Raw genomic sequence first — 26,293 nt, 5'->3', positions numbered from 1 at the left:
TTCGCTGAATATGTCAATAAATGTTCCGTTTCAAAATGTGTCATTGTCCAGCCCATTAACAACTGTAAGTGCTGGTGCGGTCTACATGCTTTTGTGATATACATGTATATGTATGCTTTATAGTTGTTGTTGAATATATTCATAAATAAATGATTTATTTCTTAATTTTGTCATTGTTCTTCTTTTTACATTTAGTCAAGTTATGACTAAATGTTTTAACATAGGCGGGGAATCGAGACAAGGGTCGTGGTGTGTGTGTGTGTGTGTGTGTCTTAACAAATTTAGGAAATCGATGCAACGATGAGTATATAGCGATTTAGAGAAACTACTCAACCGATCTTCATCAAAATTTACATGAGAGTTCCTGAGTATGATATCCATAGTCTTTTTTTTCATTTTTTTGATAATTGTCTTTGATGACGTAATATCCGACTTTTTGTGAAAATTGAGGCGGCACTGTCACGCTCTCATTTTTCAACCAAATTGGTTGACATTTTGGTCAAGTAATCTTCGACGAAGCCCAGACTTTGGTATTGCATTTCAGCTTGGAGGCTTAAAAAAAAAATATATATATATAAGTTTGCTCATTAAGGTTGTCATTAAAATCAATTTTTCGCAAACAGAGTTAGAAATAATTGCATCGATTTCTCCCAAAAATTCTGATTCTAAAAATATATACATATGTCATGTATACTCTTAAAATGTGATCACAATTAACGAAAATATATTAATTAGTACTACGATTTAAATTTAGGAAATCGATGCAACGATGATTATTCTTACGCTTTATTATTTCCTGATTCCCAAAACATATAGATATTAACGTAAACTACCTTGTATACGCCAACCCCTCTTAATTGGCATGGAAGTGTTGAAAAGGATGCATTATTGTCCTCTCTCTCTCTCTCACACACACACACACACACACACGTACCTAAAGTGTGGATGGTTACCTAAGAGGCGGCACTGGGTGTAGTGCCTTTCTAGTGCACTTGCACTACAACAGCACTGGGTGCAGTACTCGCTCCGGCATCGAAGAATTTTGCACTAAAAAATGCACAAAATTTGACCTATTTCGTCGCCTATAGAGGACGGAAAGAATGTCATTTTGAACATTGTTATGACATTCTTTCCGTCAAAAAAGTCAATTTAACGGTGTTAAATGAAGCGACCATCCACACAATTAGGTTGCCATCCAGAGTTTAGGTTGCCATCCACGTGTGGATGGTTGCCTTATGGTGATTTAGGCAACCAAACCTGTGGAAACGGGGGTACACACACACACACACACATACACACACACACACACACACACACACACACACACACACACACACACACACACACACACACACACATACACACACAAGGATTTCTGCAAGAAAACCACGAAGGACATCTTGTTGCTTTACTTTCTGTTAACAATTAAAACAAGTCGCGAAAGGCGAAAATAAAACATTTAGTCAAGCTGTCGACGTCGAACTCACAGAATGAAACTAAACGGACTGCATTTTTTCACCAAGATCGTATACTCTTAGCATCGTCAGTCCACCGCTAGTGGGAAAGTAGTGAAATTGACAAGGCAGAATAGCGCGGTAGCGGTTGCGCTGAGCAGGATAGCACGCTTTTCTGTATCTCTGTTCTTTTTAACTTTCTGAGCTTGTTTTCAACCCCAAACATATCATATCTATATGTTTTTGGAATCAGGAACCAACAAGGAATAAGATGAATTGTTTTAAAATCGATTTTGTTAATTTAATTTTAATCATAATTTTCATATTTTTTTTCAGAGCTTGCTTTTTATCTGAATATAACATATTTATATGCTTTTGTAATCGGCAAATAATGAAGAATGAGATGAAATAGTTTTTGGATCGTTTTATGAAAAAAAGAATTTCAATTACAATTTTCAGATTTGTAATGACCAAACTCATTAAATAATTTCTAAGCCTCCAAGCTGAAATGCAATACCAAAGTCCGGCCGTAGTCGAAGATTGCTTAAATAAAATTTCAAGCAATTTGATCAAAAACTACTCCTCACTGACTCCCTGTCCGCCCTCCAGTCCCTTCTGTCTGGCCCCACTGACCTCCCCACCAGGCAACTCGACAACTGCCTCAGCACCCTGTCTCAACACAACAAGGTGGTGCTCCAGTGGATACCGGCTCATGTCGGCATTGCCGGCAATGAAGAAGCGGACAGGCTGGCAAAAGGAGGTGCGAGACTTCCCCAACCACACAACTCCACCTCGTACAAAGAAGCCAAGACTCTTCTACAACGGAAGAAGAAAGAAAACTGGAAAAAGAGAAACGGAGACTACAACCCACAGGAAGACCCCATCAACAAACTAGACCGGAGAAGCCAAACCACCATTTTCCGTCTAAGGACAGGGCACTGTGGACTGAAGAAACAACTCAAGAGACTGGGCCTTGCGGATGACGCACACTGTGAATGTGGCTCGGAAGAGCAAACTCCGGAGCACATTCTCCAGAACTGCCCCCATCTAGAGACAATACGCCAGAAGTTCTGGCAAGAAGAGACCAGTGTTGGAGCCAAACTCTGGGGTCCTGCCGACGAACTGCGCAAGACTGCGGACTTCCTGGCAGCCACTGCAGGTCTGAGGATCTAGCACGGCCACCAACATCGAACGCAGAAGAAGAAGAAGAAGATCAAAAACTGAGGGTGTGAGAGTGCCGCCTCAACTGTCACAAAAAGCCGGATATTACGTCATCAAATACATTTATCGTAAAAAGAAGAAAAAATTCTGGGGATATTATACCCAGGATATCTGATGTGAAGTTTCATAACTACACAAAGACACACACGCACACACACACATACACACATACACCACGACCCTCGTCTCGATTCCCCGTCTGTGTTAAAACATTTAGTCATAACTTGACTAAAGTTAAAAGTATTAAACAATGGCGACTGCACGTGAGAGGGATCAATAAAGAGACCAAAATCTAAACAAAATGACCGCATAAAACGTGTTTTTTTTTAATTTCCCTTCACTCTTCTCCAACCTGTGCGCAGAATTTGACCAAAAGTACGGGGTGGGCGTTTACTCAATACTTGGCGCATACAAGGTAATTTACGGAATATGTTTTATTCCAAACAAACTCAGAAAGATAAAAAGAATACAGAAAAGCTTGCTTTCCGGCTGAGCGCAGTACGCTACCGCGCTATTCTGGCTTGTCAATTTCACTTCGTTTTGCACGTGAAAAGTGAGCGATATCCTTGTCGCGGGGATTGACGAAGCTGCATTGTCTTAGTGAAAAAATGCAGTGCGTTCAGTTTCATTCATTCCGTGAGTTCGACAGCTTGACTAAATGTAGTAAGTTCGCCTTACGCGACTTGTTTGTTGTTGTTCTTGTTAGTGGTGGTTGTGATGGTGATACAGGTGTTAGTGTTAATAATGTATTTTTGGGACGAAGCCAAAAATTAAACACACAATACAATGTCTGTTGCGTCTCTTGTTTGTCCACTTGAAAGGACGTCAGGACAAAGTTCTTGTGAATGTTTGTTTTGTTTTGTCTGGAATTAAACTTTTCAATAATTCAACCTTTCTGATTTTTGTATTCTTCCTTCGAAAAAAGTTAGCAGTCTATCTGCTTCTGATTTCGGGTGAAGCAAAACCAGGCAATTGTTAGACACAGTTCTATGAAATCCAACAACCTATGTCATGTAGAATCACGCGCTGTCCAATGAGCATTGCTCGTTGAAGGCCCGTCCAGACACTCCCGGCCGACCCTGTCCACATTTGACTTATGCTCAAAACGGCCCCGTGGGGCGCACCGCGTCGTGCTATGATCGCGAAGCGTTATTTGCAGAAGAATGTATGTAACTTTCTATTTGTGTCCCCAGAATAAGTTTCTATTTGGGACATAGCGCGTGTTCTAATTTCTATGACACAGACATAGAACGACGAAAATTTGACCAATCAGAGCAAACCAGAGCGATGACGTCAGCTGCTCGCGGCGCAGCAGTCGAATGCAACTGAACCTTCTTGTCAGGTGACCCGCTTCACTGATACCGCGTTGTGAAAAGAATCGTCGATGTGTGGCCACTCGGCAAATCCCGCGCGACGCACAAAACGGCCTGCGGCGCATAGAGCGTAAAACGGCGGCCAAGTCTGGACAGGGCTTGAATGGAGCGTTCAGAAAAATAAAGAACAAGTCGCGTAAGGCGAAAATACAACATTTAGTCAAGCTGTCGAACTCACAGAATGAAACTGAACGCACTGCAATTTTTCTGCAAGACCGTATACTCGTAGCATCGTAAGTCCACCGCTCGTGGCAAAGGCAGTGAAATTGACAAGAAGAGCGGGGTAGTAGTTGCGCTGAGAAGGATAGCTCGCTTTTCTGTACCTCTCTTCGTTTTAACTTTCTGAGCGTGTTTTTAATCCAAACATATCATATCTATATGTTTTTGGAATCAGGAACCGACAAGGAATAAGATGAAAGTGTTTTTAAATTGATTTCGAAAATTTAATTTTGATCATAATTTTTATATTTTTAATTTTCAGAGCTTGTTTTTAATCCAAATATAACATATTTATATGTTTTTGGAATCAGAAAATTATGAAAAATAAGATGAACGTAAATTTGGATCGTTTTATAAAAATATTTTTTTTTTTACAATTTTCAGATTTGTAATGACCAAAGTCATTAATTAATTTTTAATCCACCAGGCTGAAATGCAATACTGAAGTCCGGCCTTTGTCGAAGATTGCTTGGCCAAAATTTCAATCAATTTGATTGAAAAATGAGGGTGTGACAGTGCCGCCTCAACTTTTACAAAAAGCCGGATATGACGTCATCAAAGGTATTTATCGAAAAAAGAAAAAGAAGTCCGGGGATATCATTCCCAGGAACTCTCATGTAAAATTTCATAAAGATCGGTCCAGTAGTTTGGTCTGAATTGCTCTACACACACACACGCACAGACACAGACACACACGTACCTAAAGTGTGGATGGTTACCTAAGAGGCGGCACTGGGTGTAGTGCCTTTCTAGTGCACTTGCACTACAACAGCACTGGGTGCAGTACTCGCTCCGGCATCGAAGAATTTTGCACTAAAAAATACACAAAATTTGACCTATTTCGTCGCCTATAGAGGACGGAAAGAATGTCATTTTGAACATTGTTATGACATTCTTTCCGTCAAAAAAGTCAATTTAACGGTGTTAAATGAAGCGACCATCCACACAATTAGGTTGCCATCCAGAGTTTAGGTTGCCATCCACGTGTGGATGGTTGCCTTATGGTGATTTAGGCAACCAAACCTGTGGAAACGGGGGTACACACACACACACACACACACACACACACACACACACACACACACACACACACACACACACACACACACATACACCACGACCCTCGTCTCGATTCCCCCTCTATGTTAAAACATTTAGTCAAAACTTGACTAAATGTAAAAAACACCAGTGACAAGAACAAAATCATCAATATTAAAATACAAGTCTTCGCGAAGCGGTCTTATTTACTCAGCTGGTTTTTCCAAAGACCTTGAAATGAGCTGAAGGTTGAAGAAACGTGCACATGCAGTGCAACCAGGAAGTCATGCCAAGCAATTGTCACGTGACCTCTAACCAATCACTAATCAGCTTGTGTAAACACATGCGTTAATGCAAATCCGGCTCTGATGTGCAAGCGTATGTATAAAAGACCTTGCTTCAATATCGAGGACGCTAGCGGTCGCATTGGGAGCGTGCATAACAATTGAAGACTTCAACGTTCAACAATCTGCCAGCTTATTTGAGGACAAAGGTCTTCTGCGAGACCTCAACTAGCCTGCGCCCTGCTTACAAATTGCTGTGCGAACGAAGTTATAAGTATAATTGATTTTTGTTCCTATTCATTATATATCTAAATATTATTAAGTGGACCTAGAACTCAAGATTAATAATTGAATTTGTTATTTTTATTTATTTATTTATCTTTTTAATAATGTACATTGAAACATTTTGCTCTTATTTCTATTTATGTTTTTTACTATGCATATTTCAGAGAGTATGTGTTTAATTGCGTGACTTTATTTAGTTTCTCGATCACGCTCCCAACTGTTTCGGCTTCCTGGGGTACCTGTTGGTTTTAAAGAACATACTTATATACGTCTATTCTTTTAAAAGCTTGTGTTAACTTCCATTCCCTCACCTTTTTCTGTTTGGTGGCTTGTTTTATCATGTATTTTTATGTTGTTGTTGTTGTTGTTGTTGTTGTTGTTGTTGTTGTTGTTGTTGTTGTTGTTGTTGTTGTTGTTGTCTTGTTTCTGGTTTAGTTAACCCTGTAAGTAAAGTAGTCTCAATTATTTTGCTTTTCAGTCTTGAAATATGGCTTTAGACTTGACACAGAAACCGGTGATTTTCAACGTAAAATGTATGTTTAGCAAAACAAGGTAAACATTGTACTGCTTAGCGTGTCAAGACTACGAAACACTATTCACCGAGGATTAAATCTCCCTACTGTCTCTGAATATGATTTTGATCGTGATAGGTGGAAATAGAAGAAGTCTATCAATTAAAGCAATAACATAAATACAGGGGGAAAACAACCTATTAAAGCAGTATATACGGGGTAAAAATAGGTACTGCAAATAAAGTGCAAACTTACCTTAACCCACTGCGCAATCTAAATTTATCACATGGTGATCTTGTCTGTTGCAAGTTATTGGTATTTTTTACATGACGGGTTCATCAAATTATTATTTGCATACCCTTACGTAAATGGACTATAAATAGATATATGCATTTGAAAATGTTTTATCAACATTCAAAGTTCTGATGACGAAACGTAATGATACAGTGTAGGTATGTGTGAGAAACGTGAACATAAATGTGATAACTCTTTCATCGCTGCGTTTGTTCACAACGTGCCTTCAAGAACTTAAAATAATAATTTGTAAAGTGATTACGACTCACCAGTTCTCTTAAGCTTAGAATTAGTTTCTTTGAAAGGGTTTTCAATTTTGCTTCAAGATCCTTGTTAAAGATAAAAATGTTTGTCCCCCCAAAAGACTGTTGTCTGCATTATTTGTGGATAAGAGTTTTTAGGAGACATTTATCTCCAAGCACAATAAAGATAGAATTTTGAAATACGTTTCATTTCTGTTTAAATGCATATCCCACAACACAATAACAGAGACGTTTTACCCATTTATACGAAATTACTATCTAAATACGTCCCTAAATAACTAAGCACTTACTAACTAAGTAACTAACTAACGAACGAACGAACTAACGAATTAACGAACTAATTTCATAAACCAAATAACTAACTCACCAGTTAACTTCGTAAGAACAGCATACTTAATTTGCAAATAGCTCAGTAATGAACTTACTAACTAACTTTCTGATAAATTAACGAACTGACAAACTATATAGAATCTACTTGAAGGCATCGTATCTAGATTCCGCATTTGAGACAATGACAAAAGGTGACGTTTTCATGTCAGTGTGTCCCAAATGACATCACCAGTACATTAGTCAATCTATTCAATCTGTTTTCGTTCTATTTTTTCTAATAACATGCGTTAACAATTGATTGTTAACTGGAACGGAAGAGCACAAAAGCGTAACTTGATATGCATTTTCTGTAGAGGGAAAATAAGCCTCCAGTTTTATGTCAGCATGTCCCGTGCGACATACATTTGTCAAGCAGCTAAGATTTACACATTAACATAAACTTCGAGGTCGTCATCGTGGATTGACGCCCGACCAAAGCTAATTGAAGCCCGACGGAGGGAAGCGACGGAGGGCTTCAATTAGACTTTGGGAGGGCGTCAATCCACGATGAAGACCGAGAAGTTTCAAATGGAAGCATGTTAATGTTATTGTAATTCAATCTGACGACGATCTATTTCCTGCTTTCATGCGATGGTAAACATTGGTTCTGTTCTGTTCACACACATACATTTTCCCTGCTTTTTTGACGGGTTTCTGGACAGCAAACTCTAAAACAAATTATTTTCATCACAAAAGCGATCTTTGGAATTGACTGACGTAGTCCGGAAGAATTCATGCATCAACTTACGTTACGTACTCGACGTCATCACTTCGCATACCTTATAGTCTCGGTATTTCGTTGGCCTTCATATTTCCTACTTGTAAAATGACCCTCAAAGCTAACCGAGACTAGTTGAGGTTGTATCAATGCGCCTCGCCAGCAGGTGGTTAATGGTTTTTTTAGCGAGTTGTTATCGACAATTGTAATTCAATCAAGTTGGCGTTTTAATGAAACAGATCCTGTGATTGGTCAGAATGCCCCAACTCATTAAAAATTACCGGTCATTAATTGTCGATAACCACTCGCTAAAAAAGCCATTAACCACCTGCTGGCGAGGCGCATTGATACAACCTCAACTAGTCTCGGTTAGCTTTGAGGGTCATTTTACAAGTAGGAAATATGAAGGCCAACGAAATACCGAGACCATAAGGTATGCGAAGTGATGACGTCGAATACGTGACGTAAGTTGATGCATGAATTCTTCCGGACTACGTCAGTCAATTCCAAAGATCGCTTTTGTGATGAAAAGAATTTGTTTTAGAGTTTGCTGTCCAGAAACCCGTCAAAAAAGCAGGGAAAATGTATGTGAAAGAAAACAAAACAGGAGCAGAGTGATAAATTGGAATACAGAGACATATATTTCTTGGGACTTGACCCTTGCAGGTAGGTGGACTGAAAGTAGTGTGTGAACAGAACAGAACCAATTCTGCCTGTTTACCATCGCATGAAAGCAGGAAATAGATCGTCGTCAGATTGAATTACAATAACATTAACATGCTTCCATTTGAAACTTCTCGGTCTTCATCGTGGATTGACGCCCTCCCAAAGTCTAATTGAAGCCCTCCGTCGCTTCGCTCCGTCGGGCTTCAATTAGCTTTGGTCGGGCGTCAATCCACGATGACAACCTCGAAGTTTCAAATGGAAGCATGTTAATGTGTAATTAATGACCGGTAATTTTTAATGAGTTGGGGCATTCTGACCAATCACAGGGTCTGTTTCAGTAAAAAACCAACTTGATTGAATTACAATATTCGTTAGTGGTATAGAAAATACTGATCAACAATTGAAGTCAGTTTTCACATTTATTTTCTACCTATTTCTTATTTGTTTGTTCTTTTGGCAATGGTAAAATGTCAGCAATCGTGTACGTGTCATTCGGGACAGTGGACATGCCACCTGACCTTTTGTCATTGTCTCATTTGCTTTTTAACTGAAAACTGCCTTGCTATGGTTTTGTTACGTTTTATTTCAGATGGCCTTCTCTGCAGCATGTGTGGCCCTAGTGGTAGCCTCTGTGTTGACCTTGTGTCAAGGTCAAGGTCAAGACACGACCAAAACACCAGGGGCCTTCGGTAGCTCTGTGGTCGACGCTGTAGTTGAAAGAATCCGTTCCAGGTATGAGGACCTCTGTCTGTCTTCGTGTATCTCTGTTTCTGTATATCTGTCTGTCTGTTTGTCTGTCTGTATGTATGTCTGTATGTCTGTCTATGCGCGAGCGCGCTCTCTCTCTCTCTCCCTCTCTCTCTCTCCCCCTCTCTCTCTCTCCCCCTCTCTCTCTCTTATATTCACCTCTCTGTTTCTCTTCTTCCCTCCCTCTTTCTCACGTTCTGTCACTGTCTGTCTGTCAGTCAGTCTCACGTTCTGTCACTGTCTGTCTGTCAGTCAGTCTGACTGTCTGTCTGTCTGTCTGTCTGTCTGTCTGTCTCTCTCTCTCTCTCTCTCTCTCTCTCTCTCTCTCTCTCTCACTCGAGGTGCAATTCCTTACCCCTGACCCATCCATTTCCGAAAGTACCCAGTATCTTCCAACCCCTCCCAGGCACCCCCTATCACCACCCTCTGTTTATTTTGTAAGTGTCAGGTCAACAATGGAACCTTAACTGTTCCTTGTGCAACTTTATGTTAGGTGCATTGCATGCATACGTTCAATCTGCTTAGAGTAAGTTTCATTTGAGAAGGGCTAAACCAAAGCCAAGCACAAGCAACTCTATGTTAATTATACGTTCCCCTTTCTGAACTGTTATTTTCAGGTTTGTACGATTTGTTTAAACATTGTGCAATGAAGAATACTGCATACTTATACTCATACGTACAAATGGAGCACAACAAGACAGATTCGTTAAGTGTACAGTACCCGGCAAAAGAAACGCAACTCATTCGCGCCTACCTTTTCATAAACTGTGTTATACAGGGTAGGGGTCAAGCGAGTCGTGATTGCAGGCGAACGTGTCACTTTGACACGCTACAAAATTCGTAAAAATACAATGAGGTAAAGACAGTTGTGGAGGAAATTCATCTCTTTACAAGCCAAAAACAAAACAAAACAAAACCCCACAAGAACCATATATAATTGATTTTACACATTTAGCTACTTTGACATTGTTGTTTATGACAGATGCGTCTTTTCGGAAGATCGTCTGTTCCTTCGCCGTGTTGCTCATGTCGCGTCACGTGACGGTGCTGACAGTGCCACCTACAGGCCCAATTTTAATGGCGGAATTTGGAAGGTTTGTTTTGTGCTTGTTGTGCATTTATATTTAACAGTAACAGTCAGGACCCAGCTTCGCCCGGGTTGACCTTCATTCCTTCTTATCGTTGGAGAATGATACGGTATACTTGCATGTGAAGAGTTACCTCCCTTCCATGGCTAGTACAAAAAAAGTTACCTCCCTCGGCTTCGAGAACATTCATGTACTTTCCAGTTTTGTTTCCATTCATTCTGATTAAAAGAGCTCTAGAGAATTTCTAATATCACTGGCATAATGTGCTGACTACATATGAAAAGTAGGCGCTGTACCGGACTTGCACGATGTGGATTGTATTCAATAAAGGGGAGTCTCATGATTTAAAAAAAGGAAACAATGAATGAAGACACACACACACACACACACACACACACACACACACACACACACACACACACACACACACACAATTACATCCATTCTTACGCATACTAGCAGTCAGGACCCGGCTTCGCCCGGGGTATTAGCAGAGCCCTTAGGAATAAGCCCAAGTACCTTTACACAAAAGTTGGCTGAATTATATAGAAAAGAACCACGAATAAAAGACAAACTCCAAAACAAACTTTGGGGAAAATGAATTAACTTCCTTGTAAATTCGTCAATTGAAAACTTTAGGACATTTTAAATACTCAATGACCTCAAAAGCATGTGAAGACAGTCATTTGCTACCTACTCAGAGTGTCACCATAAATCCTATTCCTGCTAACACGATTTTTAGTGTATGAGTTACCTCCCTTTCTTGAGAAAGTTCGAGCTAATTCGGCAAAAAATACACCCTTTGAGAATGATAAGGTATATGCTTGCGTGGCAAGAGTAACCTCCCTTCCCTTAGGAATTAGCACTGAAATAAAATATTTTTAGATCAGTGGAAATTAGCCAAAGAACCAATTCCTGCTAACATGATTTTATGGTAGGAGTTACCTCCCTTCCTTCAGAAAGTTCGAGCAAATTAGGTAAAAGGCTTAACTTCAACACTTAACACCATTTGAAAATGGTAAGGTATGCGTGCACAGCAAGAGTTACCTCCCTTCAATAGCTAACAAAGAGTCACCTCCCGTTCATGCAAAAACCTGTACCTTCCTGATTTTCTTTTGTTCATTTATTATTGATGAGAGCAATGGAGAATCTCAAATGCCCCTGCCAGCATGTGCTTGCTACAGAGGAACAGCAAGCGCTTTACTGGCATATATAGGCTGTATTCAATGAGGAGGAGGTTTATTTTCTGAAAAAGGAAACAATGAAACTAAAAACCAAGTTGCACATACGTTGCAGTGTGCATGCACAATATTTTCTTTCCATCTCTGAGGTATGGCGACCACACACACACACTTACATCCATTCTTATATACATTAAATTAGATTGCTTTTTTGTTCTTTGGCTGGTCGGTTGATTGGTCTTTTGTTTGGTGGTCGGTTGATAGACTGGTTGGTTTGTTGGTTGGTTGGTTTATTAATTGCGTATTTAAGCTGTGTTTTGTGTATAATTATATTTCTTGCTTGTTGCTTGTTGTTGTTGTTGCTGTAACTGTTGTTGTTGGTGGAAATGTTGGTGATTTTGAGTTTGTTCTTGTTCTTCAAGTGTTTTCTGTTGTTGTTTTTGTCGGGGGAATTAGGGTGCTGTTCAATGTATCGTTTGCGTGCATGTGTCCCTCAGTGTTTGAAAACTAGCTTTGACTTTACTTCACAGATAAACGAAACCATGTTCGATGCAACGAAAGCTTGCTCAAACGTCTACATCCGATCAGCTTGCAATAACATCTCTTCCTCCTTTGGTATTGACTGGCCGGCTGTCACGTGGTCTGACCTGCGCAAACCGCTTTATTCTGGTTTGGCCGCGGCTCTGTCCACTCTCCTGACCTTGAGGTCCCAAACTATGCCTGGCAGCATCACTGAACAGGCAGATCTGTGGGTGAAAATGTACGGCGAGCAGAGAGAGACTTTCATCAACAATGCCGACCTGGCGACTACAGTTGGTAAGATTGAATCGAATACAATGCGAAAGTCAGGACTCCCTTAGCTTATCGCTGCAAAATGTTCAAACTTCCCCCGACAATTTCATAAATATCAAAATGTTTTTATGAAAAGTAAAATAAAATTGACAATTGTTCTTTTCCAGTCATGGATGAGCTTCTGTGTATGTATCTATGAATACATAGGTTACATGTTAATAATGATGAGTTCTCAGTAATTGAACAACAATACACTAAAGTGAAAAAATCACAAGAGTGATCTGTATACGAATATATAAAAGAGTGAACACTTCAAATTTGATCATTCGATTGTTACAAACTTTTCCAAAACTGCCAAGAATATTGGAACCCTGTATTATGCCTGACTCTCCCTCGCCCTTTACCATTCTTTGTGTTTAGATTTAATCGATTGATTCATTCCTTCAAAACATGTGACCCATCACATATTTCCAATTTCTCCTTAACATGCCCAACCAATAGGAACCCTGTCTATGGTTAGTTTCGGTCAACCAACTCTCTCTAATATCTACTGGTGCTCGAGAGGGAATAAATTAAATAAGTTTGAGCATTTGGTTTTCATTTTTTATTATTATTAATTTTTCTATCATTACTTCAAACACGTTCATTTCCAGAATGCAAGAACAAAATGGACCTGCTCTTCTTACTGGACAGTTCCGGCAGCGTCAGTTCCTCCGATTTTCAGCTGATGTTGAAGTTTGCTGCCGACGTTATCGACGCCATGCCCATTTCTACGGAGAGTGTCCTCGTCGCCGGAATCTCCTTTAGCAGTTCTGTGCAGATCCATTTTAACTTCAACGACTACAGCACTAAAGCGCAAGCCCGTAGCAAAATGCTGAACATTAATAAAGGTTAATACAATGGAACGTAATCAAATCGACTCCAATCGACTCCAATCCGATCCAATACAATACAATACAATACAATACAATACAATAATACAATACAATTATATACAGTACAACATTATAAAATACAATACAATACAATGCAATGCAATGCAATGGAACTCAATTGCCTGTTATTTAAGTAAAAACGAGAACTTATCTTTAAGCTAGTAAGATATGATAAACTAGATGATTACCCGCTTCGCCGGGTACCGGCTTCGCCGGGAAGAAGTAGAGCCGGCTTTGCCGGGTGTACGCCGGCTTCGCCGGCGCACGAAGGAAAGGAGATAAACGCGCAAAACACTGGAGACCTTCTAAAAATAGTAACGTGCAGTGACCTTCTAAAAATAGTAACGAAGTAACGGGAATATGGATTGACGCCACACGGAGGAAGGGAGATAATCGCGGCTGAAAACACTGGAGAAGATAAGGAAGAGTTGCTGGTAGTGGATCCAGACAAACAAAAACAAAAATCGGTTCAGCGCGCACAGCGCTGCGCGCTGAGAGCACGTGTTGAAATATCTCATCGACCAGGTTGTGTCCAGGGTGTACCTGAATATGATCACCAAATTTGAAACAGATCCATCGAGAACCTTGGCCGCGCATCGCGCACAGACACACAGACAGACAGACAGACAGACACACAGACACTAGTCGTATATATATATATATATATATATAGATATGCACTTATAAAGATATATAGTCATGCGTGAATAAATGCATGAAAAGGTTAACTATTACAATGTTTCGCTTAAGAAAAGATCAGTAAATGGCAATGTAAATATATATATATCTATATACTAGAGGAATACCCGGCTTCGCCGGGGTGAATCGCGAGACAGAGACAGACAGCGTGGCGGTTCACCACAATCACCTTTGAAGGCGAAGTCCTGTCAAACGGGATTGAGAATTTTAGAGCTTATTTCTTAGCCCTATATTATCTGTTGTGCCTTCTCAAATGCCAGAACATACAGACAGACAAAAGCCGCTAGACCCCATCACAAACAGAACTCTACAATCCACAGGTGTTGCTCACACACACACACAAACACACACACACACACACACACAGAGAAGCCGTATATATATATATGTATATGTATATCTATAAATATATAGAGATAGGTGACAGTGTATTTTTCGCGTGGCTATAAATTGATTCGACCTTTTCACTTTGACAGTAAGAACAACTTACGGGTGCAAGGGAAGTGTTCTGGACAGCGCAGTGACATTCTAAAAATAGTAACGTAGAAACGGGAATATGGATTGAAGCCACACGAAGGAAGGGAGATAAACGCAAAACACTGGAGAAGATAAGGAAGAGTTACTGGGAATGGTGAAATGAACAGAAAAACCAAAATCGGTTCAGCGCTGCGCGCTGAAAGCACGTGTTGAAATATCTCATCGATGATATTGTGTCCGGGGTGTAGCTGAATACGGTGTCCAAATTTGAAAAAGATCCACCGAGAACTTTGGCTTTGGTGTGTCGGTATGGGGGCCCGGGTAGCTCAGGTGGAACCAAAATCGGTTCAGCGCTGCGCGCTGAGAGCACGTGTTGAAATATCTCATCGATGAGGTTGTGTCCGGGGTCTCTCTGAATAAGCCCACCACATTTGAAGCAGATCCATCGAGAACTTTGGCCGTGCATCGCGCACAGACAGACACACAGACACACACACAGACACTAGTCGTATATATATATAGAAGATATATACGACTAGTGTCTGTCTGTCTGTCTGTCTGTCTGTCTGTCTGTCTGTTCGCGATGCACGGCCAAAGTTCTCGGTGGATCTTTTTCAAATTTGGACACCGTATTCAGCTACACCCCGGACACAACCTCATCGATGAGATATTTCAACACGTGCTCTCAGCGCGCAGCGCTGTGCGCGCTGAACCGATTTTTTGTGTGTGTGTTTTTTTGTTGTCGGGATCCACTACCAGTAACTCTTCCTTATCTTCTCCAGTGTTTTCAGCCGCGATTATCTCCCTTCCTCCGTGTGGCGTCAATCCATATTCCCGTTACTACGTTACTATTTTTAGAATGTCACGATTGCACCCGTAAGTTGTTCTTACTGTCAAAGTAAAAAGGTCGAATCAATTTATAGCCACGCAAAAAATACACTGTCATCTATCTCTATATATTTATAGATATAGATATACATATAAATATACGGCTTCTGTGTGTGTGTGTGTGTTTGTGTGTGTGTGTGGGCAACACCTGTGGATTGTAGAGTTCTGTTTGTGATGTGGTCTAGCGGCATTGGTGAGAAGCCATAACAGTTAATCTCAATCCCGTTTGAGTGGACTTCGCCTTCAAAGGTGATTGTGGTGTTTAGGCACTCGGTTACATTTGGCGTCGTCGACAGCTATGGGACTCGACATGAAATGTTCAGGCCACTGAATCATTTTCGTGCTGTTCCCATTCCACCTGGGAGGGACCTAAGTTCATTCAAAGGGGGTCGAGTGTGACAGGGAGACTACCGTCGCCCTTCACAGCAGACTCTGCAGAGTTGTTCGCCTTAGAAGTTGTGGTCTTTCCTTGCATGTACCCGTAAGTTGTCCTTACTGTAAAAGTGAAAAGGTCGAATCAATTTATAGCCACGCGAAAAATCCACTGTCATCTATCTCTATATATTTATAGATATAGATAGATATATACGGCTTCTGTGTCTGTGTCTATGTGTGTGTGTGTGTGTGTGTGTGTGTGTGTGGAGGCAACACCTGTGGATTGTAGAGTTCTGTTTGTGATGGGGTCTGGCGACTTTTGTCTGTCTGTATGCTCTGGCATTTGAGAAGCCATAACAGATAATATAGGGCTTAGAAATAAGCTCTAAAATTCTCAATCCCGTTTGACAGGACTTCGCCTTCAAAGGTGATTGTGGTGAACCGCCACGCTGGCTGTCTCTGTCTCGCGATTCACCCCGGCGAAGCCGGGTATTCCTCTAGTATATAATTATGTATATATCTATTGAAAGTTATGCCTCGTAATTACAGTGAGTGGTGGGACATACACATACCTTGGACTGAACCGGGCGGCGACTACACTGTACAGCTCATCTGCTGGTGCCAGAAGTGATGCCAAGAAGGTGGTTGTGCTTGTCACTGATGGTAGATCCTCAAGTTTCAGTGCTACAAACCAGTCTGCACAGGCGCTGAAGGTATAGTTTCAAGTATTTAAAAGAAAAAGTTTGTAATTCATCATGCCAGCAATTGCAGCTGACGAAAGAAAGTTATCGTCCATATGGGAAATGGTTTACACCCACTTCACCCCATGTCCATTTCGCCCCAATATTTCAGGCATTTCGTCCCACTGAATTTGTACCCTATCGCCCCTAAGTTTGTACCACTTTGCCACAATCTTTTTACCTCTTCTCCTCAGTCTCGCAATTTATCCCATCAAAGTATGTACCAAATCAAACTACGGTGATGAGAAAGACTGTCCCACAAACCAAAATATTCATGTTCATGTGAAACAGGATCTGGGCACCACGGTGTTCGCTGTCGGAGTGGGTGGCTACAGACTGAACGAACTGCAGGCAGCGGCCAGTGACCCCATTTGTTCGCACGTGCTGACCTTGATCTCCTTTGACCACATTCAAGCCATCCTGGATGGCATTCAGAAGAGCACTTGTGAAGGTGAATATTTACCTTGGGAGTTGTTGTTTATACATGTAATATCTTTTGTAAAAGCAAAAGTTCTCTAGAAGCATTCATTGTTTTCAAGTTGGAGTGTTGCTGTCTTGATCTTCGTCGATGTTTTGTTGTTCTTTTGAAATTGCATCTCTTTTTCCTTTATTGACTTATTTCTTCTTGTTCTTCTCCATCATCATCATTCTTGTTCTTGCTCTTCTTTTTACATTTAGTCAAGTTTTGACTAAATGTTTTAACGTAGAGGGGGAATCGAGACGAGGGTCGTGGTGTATGTGCGTGCGTGCGTGTGTGTGTGTGTGTGTGTGTGTGTGTGTCTGTCTGTGTGTGTGTGTAGAGCGATTCAGACCAAACTACTGGACCGATCTTTATGAAATTTGACATGAGAGTTCCTGGGTATGAAATCCCCAGTTTTTTCATTTTTTTGATAAATGTCTTTTATGACGTCATATCCGGCTTTTCGTGAAAGTTGAGGCGGCACTGTCACGCTCTCATTTTTCAACCAAATTGATTGAAATTTTGGTCAAGTAATCTTCGACGAAGCCCGGACTTCGGTATTGCATTTCAGCTTGGTGGCTTAAAAATTAATTAATGACTTTGGTCATTAAAAATCTGAAAATTGTAAAAAAAAATAAAAATTTATAAAACGATCCAAATTTACGTTCATCTTATTCTCCATCATTTTCTGATTCCAAAAACATATAAATATGTTATATTTGGATTAAAAACAAGCTCTGAAAATTAAATATATAAAAATTATTATCAAAATTAAATTGTCGAAATCAATTTAAAAACACTTTCATCTTATTCCTTGTCGGTTCCTGATTCCAAAAACATATAGATATGATATGTTTGGATTAAAAACACGCTCAGAAAGTTAAAACAAAGAGAGGTACAGAAAAGCGTGCTATCCTTCTTAGCGCAACTACTACCCCGCTCTTCTTGTCAATTTCACTGCCTTTGCCATGAGCGGTGGACTGACGATGCTACGAGTATACGGTCTTGCTGAAAAATGGCATTGCGTTCAGTTTCATTCTGTGAGTTCGACAGCTACTTGACTAAATGTTGTATTTTCGCCTTACGCGACTTGTTGTTCTTGTTCTTGTACTTCTTCTCTTTCTTGGTCTCTACATCCTTACATGCATCCTTCTCCACCCCCGACTCTGCGATTCCTCTTATTCTTCCTCCTTTTTGTCCTTCACTCATCGTCATCCTCTTTCACTCCTGATCTCTCTCCTCTCCTTCTGATTCTCTTTCTCGGTGACCTACCTTTTCACATTTAATGCGGATATGCATGCTTTTCTTTTCTAGCGAACATAAAGGTAACAAAAACCAAAGTTGTCAACGGGACTCTGACTAACACAACAACAACAACACCAGCAGAGGCCAAAGTCCCAGGCAACAAAGAAACCATTGTAGGTACCAGGTTCATTCAGAGAGAAAGAGAGAGAGAATGAGAGAGAGAGAGACGGAGACAGTCAAAGGGAAAGAGAGAGAGAGAGAGAGAGAGAGAGAAGAGAGAGAGAAGAGAGAGAGAGAGAGAGAGAGAGAGAGAGAGAGAGAGAGAGAGAGAGAGAGAGAGAGAGAGAGAGAACCTTGAACGCTTTGCCTCTTGATTTTAATTTTTGGTCCTGTTTTTATTGAATCTGACAAGAAGTCTAAGCAATGCACAGAAATTGCAGCGCAGTTTCCACTGCATAATCATCCTTTTGACAATACTACAACGTCTACATAGACATGAACAACACCTTTTTATAAAGACCCTTAGACACACAGGCACCACTGGATGTCTAAACCTTGGACGGTATTACAAAGCCATCTCCATAAGCATGAACAACAACTCTTTACATATGTCCGTGGGGCAGCAAGAATTGACACCACCTTTCCGGTTTCCTCTCACAGGAAGCTTCGACGTCCTGCGGAATCCTGGATATCTACGTGTCCACCGCTGACCCCAAGCCTGGTCCGGCTGTCCATGATGACCGTTACCGCGCAACGCCTGACGCCCCGGCCACACTGACCGTGACTGAAACTCTGCCAAGCGGAACTACGCTGTTCATCTCAGTGGTCGGAACACGCCTGCCTGCCTCCGCTGCCGCTCTGAGGAACTGTAGCAACTACACCTGGACCTTGGGAGTGGTCCCAAAGAAAAGTATGTTGTAATAGAGTTGTTGATTTGATAGTTTTGAGAACTTGCATTAGAGAAGGACCCATGTGAAAAATAAAGCAGCGACAGTTGCAGTAGTATTTGTTGTAGTAGAAGTTTAAGTATTGCTGGTAGTAGTAGTAGGCCTAGTAGTAGTAATTGGGAGTGGTCTTCGAAAAAAAGCATGTTGGCTATCTTCTTGGTAGTAGTAGTAGTTGTAGTAGTAGTAGTAGAAGTAGTAGTAGTAGTAGTAGTAGAAGTGGTAGTAGTAGTAGTAGTGGTAGTAGCTGAAGTAGCAGTAGTGATAATAGTGATAGTAGTGATAGAAGCAGCAGCAGTCGCAGAATTAGTAGACGTAGCAGCAGCAGTAGAGTTAGAAGTAGGTCAAGGTCATGTCCGGCCCTATTGATGACAATAATGGCTACTTGTTGTCCCTTTCTTAGTTAATAATTGTACAGTTCTTATTCTGAAAGGCCACCTGCAATGTAATCTAAAACTCTTGCTTGGTCTTAAAGGTGGTCGTCTACATTTTTGCTTTTTTTCAATAATCTTATGGTTAGATTTCGCTAAAAAGTTATGTCAGATGATGAATGAACCATGGGGAAAAAAGTTATAGAAAAAAAAATATGTAAAAAAAGATTTTATTTTTGGGTAGCGTGACTCACGCTTCCAATATTTTGTTTTCTGTTTGCTGAGAACATGTGCTTTGCCTAAAAATACTGACCAATTAAATTCATGTCACTATGCTTATAGCCACGCCCAAACAAGTGCAGCAACAGTTTGACACTGGAGCGCTGTCCACGCTTTTTTTTTTAAACGCACGAAATGCACGGGGTTTGAGAGGAGTTTTGCGCTTGGCATTTTCCAAATAAGGATATCCTACTATGAGTACTACGCTGGAATACTACAATGAATTTTCAAACGGCTGCACTGGCTTCGTCTTTCCTGATCGAAAGGGGGTGTATTGTTGATATTTGTAGATAATAGACTCTGCATTTTAATGGTCAAATGGCGATTTGGGTATAACAATGTAGACAAGGACCTTTAACCTTTGCCGGATGCCGCTTTTGACTACACACTCCCGACGATGCGGGTTTGTCTGAACCCATACATTTGAAAGAGGGTTTTTACCGTTTATTCCTCTAACGACGATGCGGGTTTGTCTGAACCCATACATTTGAAAGAGGGTTTTTATCGTTTATTTCTCTAACGACGGGGTGGGTTCAGGGAAACCCACAGCGCTACTTCAGTGGTTGCATCGAGTTTCTCCCTTCACCGACCTCTTGCAGGGGAGGGAGAGGGGGAGGGAGAGGGGGAGGGAGAGACTGAGAGAGACTGAGAGACTAAGAAAGAGTGAGAGAGAGAGAGAGACTAAGAAAGAGAGAGAGAGAGACTAAGAAAGAGAGAGAGAGAGAGAGAGAGAGACTAAGAAAAGAGAGAGAGAGAGACTAAGAAAGAGAGAGAGAGAGACTAAGAAAGAGAGAGAGAGACTAAAAAAGAGAGAGAGAGAGACTAAGAAAGAGAGAGAGAGAGTCTAAGAAAGAGAGTGAGAGACTAAGAAAGAGAGAGACTGAGAGAGAGACTAAGAAAGAGAGAGAGGGACTAAGAAAGAGAGAAAGAGAGAGAGACTAAGAAAGATAGAGAGAGACTAAGAAAGAGAGAGAGAGAGAGACTAAGAAAGAGAGAGAGAGACTAAGAAAGAGAGAGAGACTAAGAAAGAGAGAGAGAGACTAAGAAAGAGAGAAAGAGAGAGAGAGAGACTAATAAAGATAGAGAAAGAGATAAATAAAGAGAGAGATAGAGACTAAGAAAGAGAGAGAGAGACTAAGAAAGAGAGAGAGAGAGACTAAGAAAGAGAGAGAAAGAGACTAAGAAAGAGAGAGAGGGAGACTAAGAAAGAGAGAGAGGGAGACTAAGAAAGAGAGAGAGACTAAGAAAGAGAGAGAGAGAGAGAGAAAGAAAGAGAGAGAGAGACTAAGAAAGAGAGAGAGAGACTAAGAAAGAGAGAGAGAGAGACTAAGAAAGAGAGAGACTAAGAAAGAGAGAGAGAGAGAGACTAAAAGAGAGAGAGAGAGAGACTAAGAAAGAGAGAGAGAGACTAAGAGAGAGAAAGAGAGACTAAGAAAGAGAGAGAGACTAAAAGAGAGAGAGAGAGAGACTAAGAAAGAGAGAGAGAGACTAAGAGAGACTAAGAGAGAGAGAGAGAGAGACTAAGAAAGAGAGAGAGAGAGACTAAGAAAGAGAGAGAGAGAGAGACTAAAAAAGAGAGAGAGAGAGACTAAGAAAGAGAGAGAGAGAGACTAAGGGAGAGAAAGAGAGACTAAGAAAGAGAGAGAGACTAAAAGAGAGAGAGAGAGACTAAGAAAGAGAGAGAGACTAAGAGAGAGAGAGAGAGAGACTAAGAAAGAGAGAGACTAAGAAAGAGAGAGAGAGAGAGACTAAGAAAGAGAGAGAGAGACTAAGAAAGAGAGAGAGAGAGACTAAGAAAGAGAGAGAGACTAAGAAAGAGAGAGAGAGAGACTAAGAAAGAGAGAGAGACTAAGAAAGAGAGAGAGAGAGACTAAGAAAGAGAGAGGGAGAGAGAGAGACTAAGAAAGAGATAGAGAGAGACTAAGAAAGAGAGAGAGAGACTAAGAAACTAGAGAGAGAGAGAGACTAAGAAAGAGAGAGAGACTAAGAAAGAGAGAGAGAGACTAAGAAAGAGAGAGAGAGAGACTAAAAAAGAGAGAGAGAGACTAAGAAAGAGAGAGAGAGAGACTAAGAAAGAGAGAGAGAAAGAGAGACTAAGAAAGAGAGAGAGACTAAGAGAGAGAGAGAGAGACTAAGAAAGAGAGAGAGAGAGACTAAGAGAGAGAGAGAGAGACTAAGAAAGAGAGAGAGAGAGACTAAGAAAGAGAGAGAGAGAGACTAAGAAAGAGAGAGAGAGACTAAGAAAGAGAGAGAGCGAGAGACTAAGAAAGAGAGAGAGAGAGACTAAGAGAGAGAGAGACTAAGAAAGAGAGAGAGAGAGACTAAGAAAGAGAGAGAGAGAGAGAGAGAGACTAAGAAATAGAGACAGAGAGAGAGACCAAGAGAGAGAGACAGAGAGAGAGAGACTAAGAGAGAGAGACAGAGAGAGAGACAGAGAGAGAGACAGACAGAGAGAGAGAGACAGACAGAGAGAGAGAGAGACAGAGACAGACAGACAGTCAGAGAGACGGATAGACAGACAGACAGACAGACAGAGCAACTGACAACAGACATACAGACAGAGAGATACGGACAGACAAACAGAGAGACAGACAGTCTCTTGGAGACAAACAGGCAGACAGACACTGTTCCGCCGCTTTGGTAATTATGGGTGTAGCAGAACCCGCGCCGTCGGCAGAGGGATAGTTACAATCACTACTACTCTTTAAAAGTATGGGTATGTGTGAACCCGCGCCATCGGTAGTGTTTATGTAAATTATCATAATCAATTAATTCTGATGTTTTGTCATGTACACACTAAAAATTTGCAGACAGAGAGCAAATTAGGTGTGTGAGAGATACTTAAAATTTCAAAACGATACCTTTAATGGTTCCAGAGTTACAATGATTTTAGTGTGTCTCTGGGTACAGGTGAACCCAGGAAGCACGGCAAAGGTTAATGGTGTCCTCAAGTGAAAGGGTACTATTGCAGATGTACACGAAGAAATAAAAGTGATAATGAACAAATGCAATTTTTTAAAACCCCATTGCCGTGTTTATTCACTGACTGACCTGTGTCAACGTACATAAATGTTCGGTATACTTCGCTTGTATTTTGTTGTTGCTTTAATATTGTTGGCCTCTTTCTTGTTTCCTTCAAGCCTATTTTAAATCTGTATGGTGCTATATTTTGTTAATGTGTAATAATCTATGTTTGATTTTCATCATGGTCGGTGCTATGTATATGTCACAGTGGAAATGAGAATCCAGTGAGATTCCGAATCGCACTAGTGGAGATTGGAATTCCAGTTTGCACTAGGGCAAACTAGAATTCTCATCTCCACTGGATATTTGTTAGTGAAGATTGGAATTCCAGTTTGCCCTAGTGCAAACGAGAATCCAGTTTCAGTGGAGATGGGAATTCCAGTTTTCACTAGGGGAAATAGGAATTGGGGGAAATAATGTGTTCAAAGGTTTATAATTGTTGTTAAAACCATTTCATCTTGAGTCATTCATGACTTTACGGTTTACTCATTGCAGGTTTGAAATGCAGAAATAAAAATATTATATTATTGAATTGATATAATCGAACAACACAGAGTAATTGCGCACAATAAGTTTTTTTTTATCAATATCATAAAATCATATCACAAAGTTAAAAGTTTATATAAGATGAAGCAAGAGAGAGAGAGAGAGAGAGAGAGAGAGAGAGAGAGAGAGAGAGAGAGAGAGAGAGAGAGAGAGAGAGAGAGAGAGAGAGAGAGAGAGAGAGAGAGAGAGATGGCCTCGGCCATCAGAGCCGACAGTACTATTGTATTGTATTGTAAAACCACCACTACTGAACGTTCACTCAGTCGTCTATCTGTCTGGCCTTCTCACTTCTTTTGTGAACTCTTAGTCCTAAAGAAAGAGTGAACACTAGTCTTCTCCACTCAGTTAGACATGTTGACTTGCCGCAGTTTGTTTTCTGCTAAACTGACTCAGAGAGTGGATCATGGAGCAAAAGGAGAAATTGTATATTCTTTTGGAGTAGCATCTTGAATCTTTGGATACAAACAAAAAAGATGCATTTTGTATCACTCAAGAAAAGTACAAGATTGAAGCGTGTCTGCATTCTAGCCCCGGACAAAAATCCCAACATGGTTTTACAATACAATACAATAATACTCTCTCTCTCTCTCTCTCTCTCTCTCTCTCTCTCTCTCTCTCTCTCTCTCTCTCTCTCTCTCTCTCTCTCTCTCTCTCTCTCTCTCTCTCATGCTTCATCTTATATAAACTTTTAACTTTGTGATATGATTTAATGATATTGATAATAAAACCTTATTGTGCGCAATTACTCTGTGTTGTTCGATTATATCAATTCAATAATGTTTATTTTTATTTCTGCATTTCAATACCTGCAATGAGTAAGCCTTAAAGTCATGAGTGACTCAAGATGAAATGGTTTTAACAACAATTATAAACCTTTGAACACATTATTTTCCCCAATTCCTATTTCCCCTAGTGAAAACTGGAATTCCCATCTCCACTGAAACTGGATTCCCGTTTGCACTAGGGCAAACTGGAATTCCAATCTTCACTAACAAATATCCAGTGGAGATGAGAATTCTAGTTTGCCCTAGTGCAAACTGGAATTCCAATCTCCACTAGTGCGATTCGGAATCTCACTGGATTCTCATTTCCACTGTGACATATATATATACCTGACATTTTGGTATGTGTGAAAGGTTGAATTTTTATCTCAAATATGTTTGTGTACGATTGTATTTAAGGGGCCCTGAAACTGCTTTCTGTGTCGTTGAACCGTGCTTATTTATAACAACATTAAAATCTTATCATTGTTAAGATAATTTTTATAAAATGTACTTTCCGCAGAAATCACTGTGATCTGTAAAGAGAACGGGGTCCGTCGACCCTGCACCAACAGTGACGTGGTTAAGGCAAAGCTATGTGACAAAAGTAAGTTCTCAGGATACTGATGGATGAATGGATGGCCTAAATAGATGCACTTCTTGCTGAATGTTTGGAGGAGTGCATGCATGGGTGCGATGGATGTTTCTCTGTTAACTGCTCTTTTTGCGTGCTTTGCTTTGTTTTCTTCTATTTGTTGATTAACTAGTTGAGAATGGTGATTGGGTGACAAAGACAATTTAAAGGTAAAACAATTGCAACTTTATAACACCCTTTTGTATTCAAGATGTTCAAGAGGTTGTGCAAGAGATTTGAGTTTAGATGATTTATTGAGGACTTAATCGGTACCTTTTCTGGATCACTTCTGTACTTTCACGGGGAATTCTCTCCTTGTATTTCACAAAACGGCGTGTTGGGTACCAGTTCAATGTTTCTTTTCTTGGGATGCTTTTTATTTCAGATTATAGATGTTATGTATTTTCCCATACAATGATTTGCATAGAGTAATACATTGCTATAAATGTCGGTCTTGCAGAAGTGGATTCCGACTATCCTGTTGACAACCCATGCACGACCAGCAATCTGGAGAAGGGTCTGTTGAGACACCCCTACCCCTATGACCCCACCAAGTTCTTGCAGGTAGGATATAATGCTTGTATTTATTCCTGTTTGACTGTGGAGTTCACTGTAACTTCCATTGTTGACATTCCAGAAGTGCATGATGCAGCTTGCAACCCTCGTGACGTGTAGAAGATGAATGAGGAGACTTTGGCCTCTGCTGGTGTTTCTGTTGGAATGTCTGTCAGAATATCATGTTTCTATCTCTGAATTAAAACCTAATTTTAACCTGATTACACGTTTTTATAATTGAAACCCACTTTTAACTTCCTAAACTCAGTACCATGTTTTTACATGTGCCATGTTCTGCCAGTGAAAAAACCTCAGTGCCATGTTTTTACCCTTGGAACCTTCATTTCACTTCATACACTCAGAGTCATATTTTTATTTTTGAATTGAAACTTTTTTAAACTTCATAAACTCAGTGCCGTATTCTTGCCATTTCAGTGTGACATGAAGGGCAACAACTACATCACACTTTGCCCAAGGGGAGTCACTTTTAACACCCGGACGCGTGAGTGTGGGTTTACCTCCCCTGGTGGAGCTAGTACGCCACAAGCCAACGAACAAGACCGTAACTCTACTAACTCTACCAGTTATACGCCAGTGCCACCTGTGTCCAGTAACGTTGGCAACCCGTGCACAGTCAGGGCTTTGGCCAAAAACGAGTTCTATCACACACACAGCTCCGACGAAGCCAAGTGAGTCTTTTAAATAGCTTCACATGTTTCTAAAAGTCATGAGAGACATAGTTATTACAAATACCGCTCATACAAAACAAAGCAAAACACCAAATCCTTTTAATGAGTTGGAATGTTTCTAAAAGTCAACTGAACATATTCTAAACACCACCCGGATGAACCCAAAT

The 26,293-nt window shown here is 40.5% G+C and overlaps 1 protein-coding gene across 2 annotated transcripts in view; it reads left to right on the top strand.

Annotated features, from left to right (window-relative positions):
* The first annotated feature begins 5,706 nt into the window (after window positions 1-5,706).
* The window catches only part of LOC138949179 (uncharacterized), a 23,528-nt gene continuing 2,941 nt past the window's right edge, over window positions 5,707-26,293 (top strand). Inside the window, exons 1-12 of one of the 2 annotated variants that reach the window (XM_070320952.1) lie at window positions 5,707-5,863; window positions 9,286-9,428; window positions 10,426-10,537; window positions 12,243-12,528; window positions 13,158-13,394; window positions 16,428-16,591; window positions 16,910-17,069; window positions 18,393-18,496; window positions 18,984-19,233; window positions 24,772-24,855; window positions 25,343-25,446; window positions 25,873-26,126. In XM_070320952.1, coding sequence (XP_070177053.1) covers window positions 9,286-9,428; window positions 10,426-10,537; window positions 12,243-12,528; window positions 13,158-13,394; window positions 16,428-16,591; window positions 16,910-17,069; window positions 18,393-18,496; window positions 18,984-19,233; window positions 24,772-24,855; window positions 25,343-25,446; window positions 25,873-26,126 — 1,898 coding nt within the window. In that variant the 5' untranslated portion in view covers window positions 5,707-5,863. The remainder of the gene's footprint in view (window positions 5,864-9,285; window positions 9,429-10,425; window positions 10,538-12,242; window positions 12,529-13,157; window positions 13,395-16,427; window positions 16,592-16,909; window positions 17,070-18,392; window positions 18,497-18,983; window positions 19,234-24,771; window positions 24,856-25,342; window positions 25,447-25,872; window positions 26,127-26,293) is intronic. The other variant, XM_070320953.1, reaches the window with a different exon arrangement.

Source organism: Littorina saxatilis, linkage group LG15 (genome assembly GCF_037325665.1).
Source record: "Littorina saxatilis isolate snail1 linkage group LG15, US_GU_Lsax_2.0, whole genome shotgun sequence".
NCBI classification, from domain to species: Eukaryota; Metazoa; Mollusca; class Gastropoda; order Littorinimorpha; family Littorinidae; genus Littorina; species Littorina saxatilis.
This window is presented reverse-complemented; position numbering and strand designations above follow the sequence as displayed.